This window comes from Theobroma cacao, chromosome 1 (genome assembly GCF_053813885.1).
Source record: "Theobroma cacao isolate CCN51 chromosome 1, ASM5381388v1, whole genome shotgun sequence".
Taxonomy (NCBI): domain Eukaryota; kingdom Viridiplantae; phylum Streptophyta; class Magnoliopsida; order Malvales; family Malvaceae; genus Theobroma; species Theobroma cacao.
This window is the reverse complement of record NC_142639.1, coordinates 2,873,595-2,894,173: the sequence shown is the minus strand read 5'-3', so window position 1 is coordinate 2,894,173 and position 20,579 is coordinate 2,873,595. Positions and strand designations below refer to the sequence as shown.

General features: G+C 34.1%; 2 protein-coding genes and 1 pseudogene across 3 annotated transcripts; all 3 read left to right on the top strand.

Moving 5' to 3' along the window:
• The first annotated feature begins 539 nt into the window (after positions 1 to 539).
• On the top strand, positions 540 to 2,434 carry LOC18611162 (putative acetyltransferase At3g50280 pseudogene; annotated as a pseudogene).
• Positions 2,435 to 8,025: 5,591 nt separating this feature from the next.
• Positions 8,026 to 16,072, top strand: CLF (SET domain-containing protein). Its single transcript, XM_007047257.3, has 17 exons — positions 8,026 to 8,332; positions 8,813 to 8,914; positions 8,996 to 9,312; positions 9,701 to 9,862; positions 10,678 to 10,762; positions 10,989 to 11,138; positions 11,230 to 11,277; positions 11,370 to 11,441; positions 11,523 to 12,244; positions 12,703 to 12,859; positions 13,017 to 13,240; positions 13,429 to 13,560; positions 14,174 to 14,270; positions 15,043 to 15,090; positions 15,168 to 15,296; positions 15,392 to 15,469; positions 15,625 to 16,072. The coding sequence occupies exons 1-17, from the start codon at positions 8,270 to 8,272 to the stop codon at positions 15,811 to 15,813; spliced, it is 2,775 nt and encodes a 924-aa protein (XP_007047319.3). The 5' UTR covers positions 8,026 to 8,269; the 3' UTR covers positions 15,814 to 16,072.
• A 1,029-nt stretch (positions 16,073 to 17,101) lies between these two features.
• LOC18611160 (PLC-like phosphodiesterases superfamily protein) lies at positions 17,102 to 20,456 on the top strand. Of its 2 annotated transcripts, none has more exons than XM_007047252.3 (8): positions 17,102 to 17,307; positions 17,391 to 17,513; positions 17,736 to 17,873; positions 18,220 to 18,318; positions 18,433 to 18,736; positions 18,826 to 19,049; positions 19,122 to 19,208; positions 19,860 to 20,456. In XM_007047252.3, the coding sequence occupies exons 1-8, from the start codon at positions 17,185 to 17,187 to the stop codon at positions 20,037 to 20,039; spliced, it is 1,278 nt and encodes a 425-aa protein (XP_007047314.2). In that variant the 5' UTR covers positions 17,102 to 17,184; the 3' UTR covers positions 20,040 to 20,456. The 2 variants fall into 2 exon arrangements, with proteins under 2 accessions (XP_007047314.2, XP_017983297.1); XM_018127808.2 differs by having other exon boundaries at positions 17,141 to 17,307; positions 17,720 to 17,873.
• The last annotated feature ends 123 nt before the right edge of the window (positions 20,457 to 20,579 follow it).

Below are 20,579 nucleotides of genomic sequence, written 5' to 3'. Positions count from 1 at the left end.
TCATCGTTAATTATTTTATTATATTTGTAATTTTTATTTTCACTTTAATTTTTCATCTTATTTTGTTGTTAACGGGAGAAACAACACCATTTTTGAATTCCACACTCATATAGATATATTCCACCACTTAATTTAGCTGCACTTTTGAAACAAAATTTTGAATTTTATGTAAGCCACCAACTTAGAAATATATACATTTGGTGGATTACAAAAGTTTGTACGTAAAACACTTTGATTAATGTGGATGATTACTGCCATAAGCCAATCAATTTAATATAATTGCCTTCCTTTATGTTTATCATTATGTTTAATGCAATATTATGTAAAGGCTTTCAACCTTAGAAAATAATTGTTTTTGCACATATTATATCAATTGCTATCAAACAAAAATAATGCTCCATTATTTTCCTTATCTCCTCGGGAGGTGAAGTTTACCCGAACACAATTGAGCGGGCCATTCTCTGGGGTACAAAGCCTGGGCCATCTCGTGACTTTGGATTCTGCTGGCCTGGGAGCTTTCAGTTCTGTTTTATCCATTACGGGTTAAGCTCGGGACTCTGGATTCTGCTGGCCTGGAAACTTTTCAGCTCTGTCGTCCATTATGAATTAAGCCTAGGCACGTCTCATTTTGACATGCCAACAACTTGAGAGAGAAAAGCTTCGCATCGATGGAAGGAAAAAAGATAGCTGTGGCAGTAGGAGTTAGAGTTATGAAAACAACTTAGCTTTTCGTGCAGAAAAATCTTTCAAGATTGGCAGGTTATCAAGCAGATGTTGACAAATTTTGGAAATACTAATTAGCATCATGTACGATCATTTTCATAAATTTTAGTGCATCATACTTAAAGCCACTTGTTTTCCGCGTTCAAGATTACTATTACGTTCTTGAGATGGTTAAATTCACAGGCTTTATATGTCCACTAGAGACTTTGTTTTTTGAACGTACGTAGTAGAACATAAATTCACCTGAGCTTCAGCAAGTATTTGGATTGACAAATCGCTTCAAAGCCAACATGGGAGGCATTCGCTACATCTCGAGTACTATAGTCCAGGCAGCAAATCACAAGGGAAAGACTGAAAGGGTTGAGTTAACTCCATGGGATCTTCAGCTCCTTCTTGTTGGCTCCATCCAGAAAGGACTTATTTTCCCTAAGCCTAAACAGCCACAAGAGAGACAAACAGGAAATTACACCCTGATCATTCACCACTTGAACACCTCTCTTTCCCACACACTAGACTACTTTCCGCCTCTTTCAGGTCGCTTAGCCTCCACCGAACATGACGATGACACTATTTCGTTTTTCATCGATTGTAACAACGCCGGAGCCCTGTTTGTCCATGCTGCAGCTGATGGAGTAACTATTTCTGATATTCTTGAACCCGGCGGCTATGTTCCCCATATCGTGCACTCCTTTTTCCCACTAAATGGAGTCAAAAACTATGAAGGTACTTTCCAACCATTACTGGCAGTGCAGGTGACGGAGTTAGTGGATGGCATTTTTATTGGTTGCACAATCAATCATATGGTGGTTGACGGTACTTCATTTTGGCATTTTTTCAACTTTTGGGCTGAAATTTCTCGAGGTTCCGTTCACTTATCAAAGCCTCCCGTTCTTCAACGTTGGTTTCTTGACGGTACTGATCTCCCTATTCATATTCCTCAAGCTTATGTCAAGCAAGTCCATGAAGAATTATTCACTCGACCACCTTTGAGGGAAAGAGTCTGTCATTTTACAAAGGAAAATATTGCGAAGCTCAAAGCAAAAGCAAATGCGGAGGCTGGTACCGACAAAATCTCCTCTCTTCAAGCTCTCTTGTCACATATTTGGCAATCCGTTATTCGCAACAAAACTTTGGACCCTAACGAAGAGATCAACTACCGAATGCTTGTTGGTGCAAGACCAAGATTGAACGAGCTCCCCGAGCAATATTTTGGGAACGCAGTGCAGGCTGGGAGTATCACTATGAAAGTGAAAGAGCTGCTAGAACAAGGACTTGGTAATGTTTCATGGGAAATGAACAGGTTGGTTGCGACACAGACCGTAGAGAAGTTGAAGAAGTTCCTAGAGGATTGGACAGCCAGCCCTAAGCTGATGAGCATGGGCAGTATGGCAAGTAATGCCTTGGTCACGAGTAGTTCCCCTTGGTTCAACATTTATGGTAATGATTTTGGATGGGGAAGGCCAGTTGCAGTAAGAAGCGGGTGTGGAAACAAGCACGATGGGAAGATAACAGTGTTTCGTGGAGTGGAAGAAGGCAGTATTGACATTGAAGCATGCCTTTGTCCTGATACATTGGAGGCCATGGCAAATGATGAAGAGTTCATGGAGGCTGTCACTATATCTATCTAGTTAATCTTGGATCAAAACCCTGTCACGCGTAACTGTTCGATGTTTGTTGTAGTAACGATGGAATGGTATAACTTTTCTGTTGACTGTCGTTTGATTTCTTAAAACAAACGTATGAATAAATAAAAATTGTTGTTCAATGTACTATGTATGTTTTCAATAAAACCATTAATTAATTGATGAAGCTCCTTGAGAGAGAGAAGAAATAGAAGAATGAAATCTTCCTTCTTATTGTTAGATTCTTTTAAATATTGTGTAACCAATAATGGACTAAAAACATGTTTTGTAATTTGTTGATTGTTTAGAGGCATGCCGAAAGGGTGCATGTCTAAATTAAAGCAAAGCAAGACAAGAGTGTTGTCTTAATTCTTTATTTATCTGCGAAATCCTATAAAATCATTCGATGTTCCGGCAAATTTGTTCTGCTTCTGGAATATACCAACGGCGAGGGATTCTTGAAAGTATTGGCCAGCAAGCAAGCATATATCTGCACATTTGAGGCTGACGACACCCACACGGCTCTTGGGGCCGCTGGGGCATGCGATCACTTTATGATCGTCCTGCAACGTGGAGAAAAGAAAGCGTAATTTTTTGTGACATGTTTGGCATTATTATATATACATACACACAAAATTAAGGAGGGGAGAACTTGCTCATCGAAAGCTCTATCTTTTCAGATAAATTGTGACTACCATCAGTACATCAAGCTAAGGATTCGCTAAACACAAGCCTCCTTTTAATATCAATGGAATTGATATTTTTCAGGAGTAATTGGTTTTTCTTTTTGTATCAAAACCTATAATATAGTATATATAATTCTCTTAAATTAACCTCTCTTTTTTTTTTGCATTTTCGACCTATATATACATGTTCATGGAAATTATTAAATGTTTATATATTTTTTATTTATTAAACCTATATTACTTAATGAATAGTATATATTGCATCTACGATATTAATATAATAAACCTCTGTTTGGAAAACTACTTTGTCTTTTATAAACAAATAAGTGCATGTTTGACCTAATTTTTTTTCAGCTTATCTATCTCTTAAAAGTAAAAGTCAGGTCAAACATGATTTTTTGATAAACTCTTACAAAAAAACCAACTCTTTTTTTAAGAACAAAATTTTTTAAAAAAAGCTTAAAAAAAACTCAAAGGATGAGTTTTTTCTTCTCTTCTTTTAAAAATATAAGAAAGTTTTTATTTTTATTTCAAAAATATCCTCATTTACTAAAAATAATTATAATATTACTCTCTAAAAAAAATACTTTGTATGATATTTTTAACAAAAACTATAACTTATAAAAAAAATTTATCAAACAACTTTAATTTAATTTTAAAAATTATTATTTTTTATAAAAAACTTCATAATAACTTTTAAATTAAAAAAAAATCAAGCCAAACATGCTCTAAAATAATAAAATATCAAAAGGGACTTATGAAATTTCGACCACCACAACTTATTTGTACAGTTTGGAGTTTTGCAATTGCAAAATACATATCTTACTTGCGTTTTTAGTTCTGCGAAAAACTCCTTTTCTTATTGATATTGAATAGACATCGAGAAAAAAACAAACATGCATGTCAGTATAAGAGGATTATCTTGTCATTTATCCATTTAGCCAAATATATGTTATTTAATTTATTTATAATTTAATTAAAATGTGGCAAATCCTAAATCCAAATATATGCTACAAATTTGTTAATTGATTCATAGACGTTAATGAATATTCATACTAAATACTATATTATGTGCCTAAGTAACGTCACCAGACTCAAAAAATTTGAATTTATTAAAACTAATATTAATTGTAATTTTTTTAAATTTTCGATAACAGAGTTTGAACTTATTTTTTGAATGAAAGTATATATCATTAAATCAAATGTTTAAATGTTTAATAACAATTAATTAAAATGTGAACTAAACATAATTTTATTTTCTTTTAAAATTCTAGAAACATAAGTTAAAAGAATTCCTCCTTACAAATCAAACTTAAAAGGTTATTTTTATAAGTTCATTAATTTTTTCTTCTCTTTCCTTGCCTGACTAGTAGAACAGAAATGAAACACGAACTCTTTGGAGGATGGTAGAATGCAATCATCTAGCTGCTTCGTTATCCATTGCTAGAAGGCCTAGATATCGTAGGCATGCATGTGGTGTACTTCAACAAGGCAGTTACATCAAGCATGAGATTTCTTCCGGGGCAAGAAAGAACCTTGTCCTATCTGCTGATCGATTGTTGCCCGTAATATGAGCTGATTAAGACTCAACAAAAATTGGCTCTTAGTGCTATACGTCGCCAGGTTTAGAGTTGGTGAAGAAAAGAAATAACTGATTTTCCATATCATTTTATTGATTACTTTTTTATTGAATTTTTGTTGCATTCAAAAAGCTAAGAAGATTAGATGCATAAGGGAACAAAAATGAAATTGATAGCAGGTACTAGTGTTCCAATCGAGGCACACTTTTTTTTTTTTATCCTTTAAGGTCAAAGAAATGTTTTTTTTTTAAATAAGTCATTATGTCATTTAAAATCTCTAAAATAAATAGTAATATATTTGATAAATTTGTACATAACACGATAATAAAATATTAATACAACATAGAATTAAACATTTTTGGGTTCGAAATAATCATGTTTCATGTTTTAAAATGAAATTGATAATTAGTTTTGGTACTCCAATCAAGGCGCACACTTTTTCTCTCTCAACGTCAAAAAATTTATAAATAATTGAAATCGATACATTTAATAATTTTATAAATGACATAATAATACGATGCGAACACGACACAAAGTTAAATATATTTGAGTTCAAAGTAACCGTGTTTCTGTTTTGTGCCTTAAATGCATCCACCTCGTTTAACCCATTTAATTCATATGTAGTTATTCATGTTATCATGTATCCCTAAACCCTATCTATTTAATTAATTGTGTAAACGTGTTTATTCAATACACTTATAACTCGATTAAACTCCCATATAAATATTTTATTTTATTGTGGTTGATGATGATAGTGGTGAATTTTATTATGATTTTTTATGATTGTAGATTTTATTATGCTTGATAGATATTATTATTTTGTTATAATTATTTTTATTAGTATTAATTTTAAATTTGAATAATGAAGCTATATTTTTTTTGTAATTGTATGTATTTTAATATAATTGTATTTTATTGTATTTAAAATTTTAATCATGTTAATAGTTCAAACAAATTATAAATCATGTTGTATTATATAAAATTTAACTTGAACCATTTAATAAATGTTTTAGACTTATCATGTTATGTTAAACGTTTATTAAATTCGTATTCATACTTAAGATATCGTTTAATTAATAATACCGTTGAGGGCGAAGTCATAGGGGTGGCATGTGGTGGTGGCCGTCACTTCTTAATTTTTAATTTCTTTTATTATTATAAGTATAAAATTATAATTATATATATAGCATTATTACTTTTATAATTACCCTTTAACCGCCCTTCATTCAAAATCCTGAATTTGTCTATATTCATATTTATTTGTATAACTATTAATGTTTTTTATTTACAATACAATTAAATGTTTGATTTACAAGTCTTTTAAATTCTATTGGAAAAAGTGCCAAAAGCTTTACTTTTCAATAATATATTTTGCTCTGTCATGATATCACAAATCTCACATGGTGAATTTTAGATATATAAATGTGAGTCTTTCACCATCTATTAAATATATTTTTTGGGTTGAGAATATAAGTCCATGATTTATAAACTTATTTAAGTTATTAAGTTTCGATCTATGACATTTTGTATCAAAGCAAACTAGGATCTTTACTGATGTGGAACCTCCTATAAGAAATATAAGGGTCGAGGTAGACTCGGATTAATATAAAAATCAATTTCCTCTAAGGTTAAAGAGTCAGTGTAACAGATAGACGTTACATAATTTAGTGGGTTAGAATATCACGAATTCTATATCAGTAATAAATGGTGTGAATCTTAGATATATAAATATGGATCTTTTACTACTTATTAAATATACTTTTTAGGTTAAAAATATAAATATGTGATTTATTAATTTATTTAAATTTTATTTTCAGAGTTTAATATGCAACACGTGACTTCTAAAATCATTATATATTAAAAAAACAATGGTCCTTAATTTTCTGGAATCCAGACCCGGGGCATGCGTGTGAGTGAGATTGAGAGATTTGGATCAACACAGGCCTAGCACGAGAGAACTTCTAACAAAAGCTATACATCAGCCCAATAGGTCATGGACTTAGTCCACTTTCTGACTAGGCCTACAAGCTCAATATTTGTTAAAAAAGGCTTGGAATTGGCAATACACGCAATGATGACCAATCAGGCCTAAAACCACAATAGTATTCAAAACACAATTCTTCCGTCGGCTGGCTGCTCGTGATAGATTTTTTTCAACTTCAAACCTTCAATAATCAAACATTAGTTGGCCGCAGTTGTTTTCTCCCCTGCCTTTATTAATTAGTGTTTGTTACATTGTTTCTCACATGATATATTAAACAAAAATGATTTCAACCATGCCTATTATTATTATTGTTATTATTATTATAGTAACTAAAGCTATGCTTTTCTATTGGCTCAAAGGGAACAAATTTGAGTCATGGACAACCTTACAAAGATTGGTTGCTTGTAGGCACAAGATGACTTTGTCCCGTTATTTATTCTAATCAATTGGAGGCGTTAAATACCAAGGTTTTAAAACGTTTACTTCTAAATATGTTCTTTCTCCACTTTAGGTGACATACATTTATCACCTACCACTGCTTTAATTGCACAATTGTTTTTCATATATACTGAAACTACATTAAATTTTGGATGTAGTACAATTTTTCCAATTGTACCCAACAAAAAAACTTTATTTACTCAAATTCTTCTTTTATGTTACAAATCTAAACAATGAAAATCATCTTATTATTAACAATAGAGTTTTTAAAATTTATAAATGAGCGTAAAAGATTGATATGCATTTATCAAATAATAATTAAAAAATTAATATATATTTTTAAAATTTAATATAATTATTAAAGAGACATGTGATAACTTTACAAAACACTTACTATTTATATTTATAAATTAATAATCCTTTAAGTAAACCTAGATCCACCTATTACCTTATCTTCCACGTATTAAATTTAGCTTGTTCACTTAATCAAAGTCAATTTAGGAGTGCCTCAAATGATTGTTAATTAAAGGACATGTTTTTTGCTTTAGAAAATAAATGTAATTGTTTGAATAAAATGTAGTGAAAATATTTTTTAATAATTAAGTGAAAATTCAATTTTTATTGTTAATATAAATTATTTATCACATAATTGTCATTCTTGTCCCAACATAAAACTTTTGCTGAAAAATTTCATAGACTCTTATCAACATTTATGTGCAAAGAAACAAAAAGGGAAAAAAAGAAAAAAAAAGAAAGGAAAAAAAAGGGCAAAAGAGGGAAAGAAAAGCAAAATAAGGGAATTCTAGCTGTTTGTCCAAACAAGGAATTGTAGTTTTGGTCAGTTTCTACAGTACACAATTCAAACCAGGTTGCCACGTTTCTTTCCCCCCAAAAATTTATTTTACTTTTCCAACCCCAATTTATTATTATTATTATTTTATTGAAAATTAAAAGAGCGATACGCCTCCCCCTAATTAAAAAACTCACAAGAAAAAGAAAATAATAAAAACCAAAAACTCCACCCCAAAAAAAGAATTGAGAGAGAGAGAGAGAGAGAGAGAGAGAGAGAGAGAGATGTTACAATTAGGGTTTCAAGGTTGACCCGCCAAATCCTCTCCGCTCAATCAACCTTAATTTTATCGGTTTGCTCATCCGGCATTGCATTCTTATGAATCGGATCCTGACCCGGATCCTTCAATTTACTGATTCGGACTCGAACCGGCTCTCTCTCCGGCAATGGCGGAGAAATCTTCGCCATCTGCGTCGGCGAACAGATCGGAAGCTCCTAAGGACTCCTCGGTAACTCTCGCTCTTTCGATTTCCTTTTCTCTCTCTGAAATGCATAAAACAATTTCTTTTATTTTCGTTCTGATTTTCCTTGAATTATTTTTGTTTGACTTTTATTTTTTCATTTTGTCCTGAATATGGACTTATTTTATAGCGGGAAATAGCTGCATTTTGTTAAATTTATCTGATTGTAATTGAATTTAATTTGATTAAGTAATTTTTATTATATATTTTGCATTTTATGGATTATTATGTCATTAATTTGTAGTTTATAGTTTACAAGTTTATAAGCGGAAAATGCGACTAAAACGGATTATGTTTTAAGGGTTTTTAGAATTTTTTCGAGGTCAGATTGCTTTTCTTTTCCTTTTGTTCTGTTAATTTTAAATATCTTTGTTGAAAAAGAAATTTAGTGTTTATTTCTGTATCGAATTATGTTAATTATCCTTGACTGGTAAGCTTAAATTGGATTGTTCTTTGTTTTTTACACAGATGACACAAAGTGAAGAAAATAACCTGACTGTTAAGGAGGTTTTATCTGTAATAGCTTTATTAAAGAAGCAAGTTACAGTCGACCGGTCTGTTTCTGTAAAGGTAAATGCCTTGGTTATGTGATTATTCTTTGGATTAGATACTTATATGTACCAATCAGTTTGAGTTCATTTTTATTTCCAGAAAAGATTGGAAGAAAACAGGCAAAAAGTGGGTGGTATAACGAGCCATCTTTATAAATTGTCAAATGAACGAAGAAGCAGTTGGATTAGTGACTCTGATAGTGCTTCGGATCTATTGACTAAGAGACAGAAAGATGCACTTGGTATGCAAAATGGTATTGACGTGAGTAATGGGGATAAGGATAGTCATAGCTATCAAGAAGCTTCTACAGCAGTTCTTATGGGATCTAGTATTCCAGTAAAGAATGCTGTTCGTCCTATTAAGCTTACAGAAGTGAAAAAGCTACCGCCGTATACTACATGGATATTTCTAGACAGGTTTGTGAGGTTAACTAGAAGTTTTGTCTAATTTTTCTTTTATTTTTATTTTGTATTCTTATTCTTTTTCTTTATTTAAATATAGAGTGCTGTTTCAGGAAAAAGTTTTAGTCATATGTTTCTGTAATGCCTCTTTTGTTTATCCAATTTCAGAAAATTGATTTGAAAAATCAAAGAATTTGCTGTTGGGAACGAACAATGCTTTTATTGGATAGCTGATTTTTGGCATTTTTCTTCAAATTTTTATCAAAAGATAACTGAAATAAACTTTTTTGTTCATTTAATTTGAACTTCTAATCACCAGACTTGCAATGTCTTTCCTATCTTTTCAACAATTTTAATCTTTCTTGCTTGAGTTATTAGTTAATTTTCATTTCTTCGGCTGTAGAAATCAAAGAATGACGGAGGATCAATCAGTGGTGGGTCGAAGGAGAATCTATTATGATCAAAATGGTGGTGAAGCACTTATCTGCAGTGACAGTGAGGAGGAAGTAATTGAGGAAGAAGAGGAAAAGAGAGATTTTGTGGAATCTGAAGACTTTATTCTTCGGTTGGTATAATCATATATCTATTGTGATTGTAATCGTGTTCAAGTTCTTTTTGTTTTTCTTTTTCTATCTTGAAGTATATTTTTGTTGCTTTTACTTCCTGTTGTAGTGGAAAATCCTGGAAATAGTCTGGAAATATGTATAGTTTCTTTATATATTGCTATTTTCTGCAGCAGTTAGAATTTTGTCAATGTATAAAAGATGTATTTAAAATTTTTAAGGACAAAATATACATAATCTACTTAGTTTGGAATTAATAGTTGCAAAAAGGTTGATAGGTATGGGATACATTACAAGTATTGTAAAAAAGCTGGGTAAGACATCAATTATTTTGAAAGGAAAATAGGGTGAAGAAGACTTTCTACTATCTATTTTGCTTAGATTTGTGAATTTTCTGTTGTTTTATATGTTTCTTACACCTTTTGGATGTTTGCTATGTCAGTTAACTTGGTTAACTTTTTTTAAAGGAAAATAAGTGTAGTTAATCACACTACTGACAATTCAGTTCTTTCAATTTTCATCTTCCTTAGGTAGTGATTGTGCTAAATTCGAATATCCTTACATGGTTACACAGTTTATTGTTATTTACTTAATGAACATATAAACCATCTTTGCAGGGTGTTCTAAAACATAGTGTACTAAAATTTAATCGATATTGCATTTGTAATTCGTGTATCTTCCTGTTGTAATATTGTCATATTGACTTCATGAGCCTATAAGGCTATAATGTATCTTACAAGCTTTCCTAAATTGTTTTCTGGAATTCGATCCAATTGTAGCTAATAATTCACATACCATCCTGTTATAAAATTGCCAGCATGACTATCAAGGAAGTTGGTTTGTCTGATCCAGTATTGGAATCACTAGCACAATGTTTTTCTAGAAGTCCTCCTGAAGTCAAGGTATGCACTTTTGGTGGTAATTGCTGTGTTAGCCTTTGATTTGTTTTATACTGGTCTTTTTTCTTTCACTTTTGGCAACTAAAATTCTGCTTTCAATGGCATTGTTTTTCTCTCCCATTCATTTTCTGATAAAACTGGTCATAGTGTACACTTTGGTCCAGCCGTTTCCCATTTTCTTTGTGCTGGCTTGACAGAGATATGAAACACCATCAAACATCTTATACAGGCAAGATATGAAACTCTTATGAAGGAGGAGAAGGATGCTGGGGCCTCTAAGAATGCAGATATTGAAGCACAAAATTGGAATTCCTTTCTTGAAAAAGATCTTGAAGCAGGTCTCGATTCTTTCGACAATTTATTTTGTAGACGATGCCTTGTAAGCACTTGTCTTGCTCTTCATTATGTTCTGTGGTGCTTTTTGTTGCCTTCTTTAATTGTATCCTTATATTTTTTTCTGTATTTGGCAGGTCTTTGATTGCAGATTACATGGATGTTCTCAGGACCTTATCTTTCCTGTGAGTTGATCATGCAATTCTAATTGTTTAAAATTGTTTGAGTGTGCTGCTAGGCTGTTAAATTCTTACTTCTTACTTCATAATATCCTCAGGCTGATAAACAAACTCCATGGAGCCATCCAGATGAAGAAAATGCACCATGTGGCCCGCATTGCTATCGTTTGGTATATGTTTGGCTGATCTCTTGTCCCTTTAAAAGTTGAATTACATAATATTAATTACAGGATTGAATTGTTTAATGCCAGGTACTGAAGTCAGAAAGAAATGGCACAGTCAGCTCTCCAATCAATACTGAAGAAAAGTCCAACTCTTCATCTGATGGTGTTGGGGCACAAACATCATTCCGTAAGAAACCTTCTGGTCCATCTGCTAGGAGGAAGGTAAAGTCCTGCCAAAGTGAAAGTGCCTCGTCCAATGCTAAAAATCTTTCAGAAAGCAGTGACTCAGAGATTGGACCCAGGCCTGAAGACTCCTCATCTATTCCCCAGTTATCACCTTCCAAGAATAAAATTGCTGGAAAATCTGGAATTCGCAAAAGGAATAGCAAGCGAGTTGCTGAACGTGTATTAGTTTGCATGCGTAAGAGGCAGAAGAAGATGGCAGCTTCTGATTCTGATTCTGTTGTGAGTGGAGGTGTTATGCCTGCTGATATAAAACTCAGGTCTAATGCACGAAAAGAAAACGAAGAGACTATGTCTTCTTCACAGAAGAATGTCAAATCTCCAAACACAGGAAGGTCTAGGAGGAAAGAGTGGCCATTACAGGAAGGACTGCAAGGCGAAGTTCCTGAAGTTCCTTCTAGCGAGACTATTAATGATTTGCCTCGGACTAGTAGCAATGATGGCCTGAGAAAAGAAGAGTTTGTGGATGAAAACATATGTAAACAAGAAGCAAGTGATCATAAATCTTGGAAAGCTATTGAAAAAGGTCTTTTTGAGAAAGGTGTGGAGATTTTTGGCAGGAACAGGTTAGTTTGTGGACTTTGCATTGCTTTTTAATGAATTCTTGCTTTCTCTGATATATTGAATTGGTTTTGAGATTCACTAGATAGAATCCACATTGGGTTTGAGATAATTTATTCTCCAAAAGCTGTTGCCTGCTTATTGTTAATTGTACATCTAAAGAATCCACTATAATCAAATTCAATGGTTGATATTTCCAACTTGCTCATTTTTTTTTGAGGTCTTGCTACAAGTGTTTGTTAAAAGTAGTAATTATGACGTTAATTTTCTTTCCTCCTTGTTCTCAAAATTCTGATAATCATCAGGGCTCGTAGTCCAAAAGTTACTTTATCAAGTTTGTGAATCAGTCTCATTTTGCAAGTAACACTAAATCTTTTGCATTTTGTTTGCAGTAATAGCTTTTGGGTTTCCTTTTAGTAAATTGATTCTCCATCTACTTACAGTTTATTCTTTGTCATGCCAGCTGTTTGATTGCCAGAAATCTGTTAAATGGTTTGAAGACATGTTGGGAGGTTTTCCAATACATGACCTGCTCTGACAATAAACTGGCTTGCCATGCAGCTGATGGTGTTATATCTCTTCTTGAAGGTTATTCCAAGTTTGACCTTAATGGAAACATGGTTAGTAATTTTATTTGACCTACCTTTGCAGATTAGGACATGGGGACCTTTTTGCTAAACCATATAGTTCTACCATTTTTCTCTCTTTTTTTCCATTCTCTTCTTTTTACTTTTTTTTAATATATTTTATATATTTTTATTTTATAAATAACTCTAGGGAAATAATGAAGTAAGACGGAGATCAAGATTCTTACGTAGAAGGGGTAGAGTCCGTCGCTTGAAATATACCTGGAAATCAGCTGCGTATCACTCAATCAGGAAACGGATTACTGAGAGAAAAGATCAGCCATGCCGGCAGTATAATCCATGTAGTTGTCAAACAGCTTGTGGAAAGCAATGTTCCTGTCTTTTAAATGGGACCTGCTGCGAAAAATACTGCGGGTGAGCTGTTAGTTTTCAAGCTGAATTGTGTTAAAAAATTTCATCAATACATTCCTCAGTCCTTTTCAATTTTGGCTGTTTTGGATTTCTTATATCTTTGTATAGATTTATCATTATCACATATGCATCGATGATATCTTGATGTTGATGCATGGATTCTCTCTGCTGATATTTCTTGTTCAATATAGATGTCCAAAGAGTTGCAAGAATCGATTTAGAGGTTGTCATTGTGCTAAAAGTCAATGTCGAAGTCGTCAGTGTCCATGCTTTGCTGCAGACAGGGAATGTGATCCAGATGTTTGTAGAAATTGTTGGGTCAGGTGAGCTCTGACTTTGACTTTCCTTTTTTCTTGTTCTGTTACTTAATAGCGTTCAATGGGAAAAAAATTGATGCATGCCTGTACCTAAAAGTATTTCAAAAAAAACATTGAAAGGAGATACTAATTTTATTAGGCACCCTTGCTGTTAATTTCGTATGTTATGGGTCTTCTGTCCTGGGAAAGGATTATGTTAACTTTGCCGTGATATGGCTTAATCTGGTTTCCAATCGAGTTTGGAGATCTTACATGATTCCATATCACCATTACTAATTCTTAAACTTCTCTATAATTAAATTTTGTTATCATAATAAAATTCTCATAATGCACCTACTATTACATGAGTAAACTGTTGGCATCTTGAGTTGAAATGTAGTTTCAGCTAGTAGTGGCTTGTCTACTTTGACCTATGAAAGCACAAGGTTCTTTATATTTTGCAGTTGGAAGTGCATCTGGATTTTAAATTTCAGGAATGTCTGAATTAGATCAACACTTGTAATGGTCAATGAACTCCTCTTTATTATATATATATATTTTAAAATCTAAAGTTATTACTTGTATATTGTTGTTTCTTTTTTTCAACTGCTTCTATCATCTGATCCCTTTAAATTGGCAGTTGTGGTGATGGCACTGGCAGTCTTGGGGTTCCTCCGCAAAGAGGTGACAATTATGAATGCAGAAATATGAAGCTTCTTCTCAAACAACAACAAAGGGTAATGGTGTTTTCTGTTTCATCTTATTATTTGCTCCCTTCCAATTAGATAAGTGCTTATATGTGTGTTTGTGAATATGCTTCTGTATATAGTTATTTAATAATTAAGAAACAATGAATCTGATCAGTGCCCCTTGTTTTGAAATAAGTGTCCTGTCTTATAAGTATTAAATTACTTAATTATTTGTTCACTCTAGGTGCCTGCATGAAATGTTTTTTAACAGCTAAATCAAAGGGCAGATGTTCTAATCTTTTCTTCAACAACTCTTTTGAAGCATTGATATTTCACTCTCCTTTATAGCTTCCAGAAATGGGAGATGAGTGCTAAAAAATAGTCCCTTAATATATAAGATCTAGTGTGCTTATTTACCTCAAAAGATTAATAGTGATTGTGTTTGGACCTCAAAGCACCACCTGAAAGTGACAATAGGATTATAAATCATATTTTTTCTTTGTGTAGAAAATGGTGTCTTATAGACAGCATATTATCCAAGGCCAAGGGTCATATGCTTTGGGGTATTAGTACTAGAACAATCCTTCATTCTGATTCCTTTTAATTTTTATAGGAGGTGGGGGTGGTGGGGGAGGTTGGAGGACAAGGAGAGTGCTATTGGGTGAATAAATAAATGATAAGATTCATTTATTTAACTTTTAGAAAAGAAAAAAAAAAGTGTGCATTTTTTATACTTATTTTGTGTGCAGCAGTCATTGTAACTGACATCAGAAAATTATGGGAGCAAATAAGGTTTCATTTGTGTATGTTGTATGTACAGGTCTTGCTTGGAAGATCTGATGTTTCTGGATGGGGAGCTTTCTTGAAGGTAATATAGCACTTGCAAACTCGATTTAGAGTTAAGATCTATTATTCACTTACTGTTTAATTTTGGTCATCCTTCAGAATAGTGTTGGCAAGCATGAATACCTCGGTGAGTACACTGGGGAGCTGATTTCACATCGGGAAGCAGATAAGCGTGGAAAGATATATGACCGTGAAAATTCTTCATTTCTCTTCAATCTGAATGATCAGGCAAGCCCTTTCATCATCCTTTTTTGTAAGATGTAGTCCATTCTCTCTTTCTATATTTTTAGCAAATGTTAATTCCTTAATTCTGTTATTTTCAGTTTGTTCTTGATGCTTACCGAAAGGGTGACAAATTGAAGTTTGCCAACCATTCTCCTGATCCCAATTGCTATGCAAAGGTACACAATAGACTGCCTTTGCATGGCAGGAAAGACCTTGTTGTCTTGTGCTTTTCACATTTTCTTTTGTTATTGTTGTGTAGAACCTCTGGAGCACCTTTTAGGTGTCTTTGCCATTATTTAGTTCATGCTCAAGCTCAACCATTGTCTTGCAGGTCATTATGGTTGCAGGGGATCATCGGGTGGGTATATTTGCCAAAGAACGAATTAATGCAGGAGAGGAACTTTTCTATGACTATCGTTATGAGCCTGACAGGGCTCCTGCTTGGGCTAGAAAGCCTGAGGCATCTGGGTCCAAAAAAGAGGATGGTGCTCCAAGTGGACGTGCTAAGAAGCTTGCTTAACCTGACCATTTATTTACATCCTAAATTCAAATTTTTTGCCATTCTTTCACAGGTAGAAGGATCATTCTCATTGATAGATGATAGGAAAGGTGAATGTTCTATCATTTTGTTGGAGGGGCCATTGTCATCTCCACTGATAACTTATTTGATTTTTGCCTTTAATTCATCTTTATTGCCAGACTAGACTGTGTTCATTAAAGCTGGAAAAAGAAAATCACCATCTTCGATGGATTAATATCTCACCTGACATGACATCAAACTTTTTCTTGTAAACGGCAAATACTAAAATCAATCATGCTGGCCTCCTTTTTGTTATGGGAGGCAACTGTTGCCTGAAGAAATCGTGCTCCAATTTAGGTGTAGTTGCTGGTATCATCCAGTATCTATGGCCCGTGTGTAATAAACTTGTTTTTCGTTTCTGGGGAGGACTGACTCTTTTGGGCTGTACTTTTCGAAGTGCAGGTTTTTCTGGATAATCCAGATTGTGTGATGCTTATTACTTAAAGTCATTTGTCAAATCTAAGTGTGATTTATTCTGGATTGATCATACACGTAAGTGTCCCTCATTTGTGGTATATTCTTTACCTTTCAGCTTGAAAAACCACTTTGAATGAGTAACCATTACCTACCAACTAAAGCAAGCTACCTTTCACGTAAGCATTTAAAATTTGTTACTTGCTACCTGAAACCAGTGGCACACTGTTTTGACCAAAAACACTTAAGCAAATAAACAAGTGAGGGATTCCAATTTCCAGCTGCCAATGACGGTAGGCAGAGTCGAAACCAATCAGCTAAAATCTTGAGCCCACCCTGCCGTTTTAGGGTGCAAGTTTCTACTTTCCTCGAAAGATGTACAAATCCCACTCCGACCAAGCACCTCATGTCAAACAATGCTGATTGCATGTCCTCAACAGAGGCAACCTACCCCACCACGTGAGAGGCACTGCTAGTATAACCTTCCAGGTGGGGCAATGCCCAATTTTAAAGGGAAAAAAAATTTAGTAGTCAATTTGCAAGGTAAACCCCTTTTCTCTTTTGTGGAAACAGGGTAAGCTTTTTGATAACGACAATTGGACAGTCCAAATCAACTAATCCGGAGCTTGTGCCCAAACGACATCGTCGGAGTAAAGTTAAAACCTGGACAAGAAAGTGCATGTCACCTTAAAATAAAGAGAAATTAAAGGTCGTCAAGCCCGCGTTAAGTCTCCAAAAACTTTGTCATTTGTCACCGTCACGTCCACAGTAAAATGTTATCTTTAGCTTTATTTAGTACCTGTCGACTCTTCCTTAATCCTCTCTTTCTCCCTCTCTCTTCTGGTTTTTTCTTTTTCCTTTCTCGAGCTCTGCATAAGCAGAAGCGAAATACAAATAATGTTAGCGTGTTTCGCGGACCACCTTGGCTTATGCAGAGCCACTGCAATTGGGTACTTGTTTCTGTTACTCTTCTCTTTCTTCATCAGCATTTCCACTTCTTGTTCCAATGGAAACTGCCAGGTTCCTTTCTTCTTCTTTCACATTCTCTTTCTCTTTCTTTATGATCCGTACAAGTTGAACTGAATTGTTAGAGAATTTTGCAGGTTTTGGATTCATGTTCACAGGCTACAGATTGTGGTCCAGGCCTTTATTGTGGAAACTGCCCTGCTTTGGGCAAGACTCAACCTTTTTGTACCAGAGGCCAAGCTACCATACCCACTTCTGTTGTAAGCTTCTTTTTGCATTTAATGATTTAGTGTTGTTATTTTCAGTTAAATAGTGAATCTGTTTCCTTTTTATTGGTAAAGAAAGTTCCTTTGTTTCCATTTCTTTGTGTATTTTGGTGATGGGTTTAAGAAATTCCGTTCTTTTCTATTCTTCTTTTTTTGCCCTTTGATTTTGTGATTTTAAGCAATTTAGTGATGGAAATTAGTGTTTTTGGCTGGCAGATTGGTGGATTGCCTTTCAACAAGTATTCATGGTTGGTGACTCACAATTCCTTCAGCATAGTGGATGCACCATCTTTGCCAGGTGTTCAAAGACTGACATTTTACAATCAAGAAGACACTGTTACTAATCAGTTGATGGTGTGTTCTTCTATTCTTTTGCATCACCTTTAAATGACCTTGTTAGTTATTGAAAATCTAAAGGAAACTATAAGAGAAGGAATTGTTACATTATCTGCTAAATTATCTCTAGTGTAATTAGTTTATAGTGTAAAAACTCCGTTTTGGGTTCTTTTAATCTGTTTAGTACTAACTAGCAGGGAAAATGTAAAATTCGAACATTTAATGTTTCTATTTGCTTGGTTTCTTTGTAGCCACCTAAAGTATGAGAGTATTTTTGCGTGATTCTTTTCTTACTTCTTAAAGAAACAAATAAGCAGTAAATTTCTTTTTTAACTTATTGCTTTGCTTGTTGGATATTGTTTAGAATGGAGTGAGGGGGCTGATGTTGGACATGTACGATTTTGATGGAGATATTTGGCTCTGCCATTCATTCCGGGGGCAATGTTTCAACTTCACTGCCTTTGTAATAAATCTTCCCATCTTTTAAAGTTAGCATTTATGTTGCTTTTTTTTTTTTGTAATTTTGTTTTCAAGTTTTATGGGATAAATTGCAATGTGCTCATTGGACCTTGTTCAGCAACCTGCAATTAACACCTTGAGGGAAGTAGAAGCATTCTTGACTCAAAATCCTACAGAGATTGTGACCATTATAATTGAGGACTATGTGCATACACCAAAAGGACTGACTACGCTTTTCACAAATGCTGGTTTGGACAAATATTGGTTTCCTGTGGCCAAGATGCCGAAAAAGGGTGAAGATTGGCCTACTGTGAATGAAATGGTGCAAGCAAATCATCGCCTTTTGGTTTTCACTTCAGTTGCTTCGAAGGAAGCAGAGGAAGGAATTGCATATCAGTGGAAGTACATATTGGAAAATGAAGGTGACAAATATATGCATGTAACAGTTTTTTCTGTGTTCATATTGTGTACTTGCTCTCTGTTAACTGCTTCATGATGTTCTGGACTTCAGCTGGAGATCCAGGGGTAAAGCCAGGCTCATGCCCAAACAGAAAAGAATCACGGCCACTTAATTCAAAAAGTGCCTCTCTTTTCCTAATGAACTACTTTCCAACTTTCCCGGTTGAAGATGAAGCTTGCAAAGAACATTCAGCACTACTTGCTGACATGATTGGCACCTGCTATAAAGCAGCAGGGATTATGATGCCAAATTTTTTGGCAGTCAACTTTTACATGGTATTCAGTTAACTTATATCTATAAGTTTGTTCTAATATATGCAAGGCACTAACAGGGGATAAATTATGCAGAGGAGTGATGGAGGTGGTGTTTTCTATGATTTGGATAGCATGAATGGCCAGAGATTATGTGGATGTAGTACTATTGCAGCCTGCCAGGTTTGTCCAAGTTACTTGTCTGGAAAGCATTGGCAACTTGACTTCCAATTTTCAGTGAAGTCATTTGAGGACATATTTTGCAACAAGTCCTTGTTCCATTGACACTTACTAATAGTATATATGGCTGGCTCTTTTTACTCCAAATTTTCACCATTCGTGATCAAAGTTTGAGACATCTATCTGTGTAACTTTTCTAAATCTATTGCTGTTGTTGTTGGGGTTTATTTTTCAGCTGAATGTTAGAGGTGCTTAATCCAAATTGTGTGCATTTATGATCTTGATTTTGGGTTATTTTGCATTTTAGATTAGCCCACTTTTCAAAGCTATTTTCCAAAGTACAGAAACATGCCTCGTTCGTTCTGCTCTTTTTTACATGAGAGAATCTAGTCATGGCAGGATGTGAGAAGGAATTGTGGATAATTTGGTCAGGATTCATATTTTTTGATAAAAATATCATTCAAAGAAACTAACATAGTCTTCATGCCTGCAAAACAACACTACTGAACTTGATTTTGCAGTATCCTTCCGACCTTTGACAAATTTTTTGAATGTTGTTTCCCTAGCAATTCAGACATGCATTTCCATCTAGATGGGTATGGTTCTTGTGATGACATAATTATTGGTTGAAATCTCTGTTTTGATCTTATGCAGGCTGGAGCACCCTTTGGATCTTGCAAGAACATTTCTATACCTACTACAAGTCCAATTACCAATACTGCAGGAAGCTTTTCTGGATCTGTTCAGTTCTCAAAATCTGCTTCAACAGTCTATTTTCCTAACCGCCTGGTTGTTGGCTTGTTTTCTTTTCCATGGATAATGTTGTTATTGTGACTAGAATAGATATTTTTCAGGATAGCATCTACACTTTTAGGAGAGCTTATGATATGTCAGTATGTAAATTTTGGAGTCGAGGCTTAGTATACTACATCTCTGCCTTATTGGGTGGAAGGTCAAGGAATGCTTGTTAGAGTCATAGAATTTGATTACAATCAGAGATCTCTTGAGATTCTTCTGTTGACGGAAAATCAAATTGGCTGTACGGAATCCGAGTTAGATAGTGGCCAAGAGAGACCTGGAATGCCCCAAGTAGTAGTTCAGGTATGCAATTTGCTTCACTATATGAAATTGTCTTCTTAGGTGCAGAATTAAGTTGCACTATATTATTTGTCTGATAATTGCGATCTGCTAGATGTGAACATTATTGTACTGACAAAGTTTGCTTTACCAATAACACTACTGCTTGATTTAGAGATCCATAGTTCACATATTTTTTCTGTTTTAAATCACTTTTATCATTACTAGTTTTTCTTTTCACGAAAGAATCAATAACAGAGAGAGTGTAAAATTACAGCAACAACGTCAACTACCTCC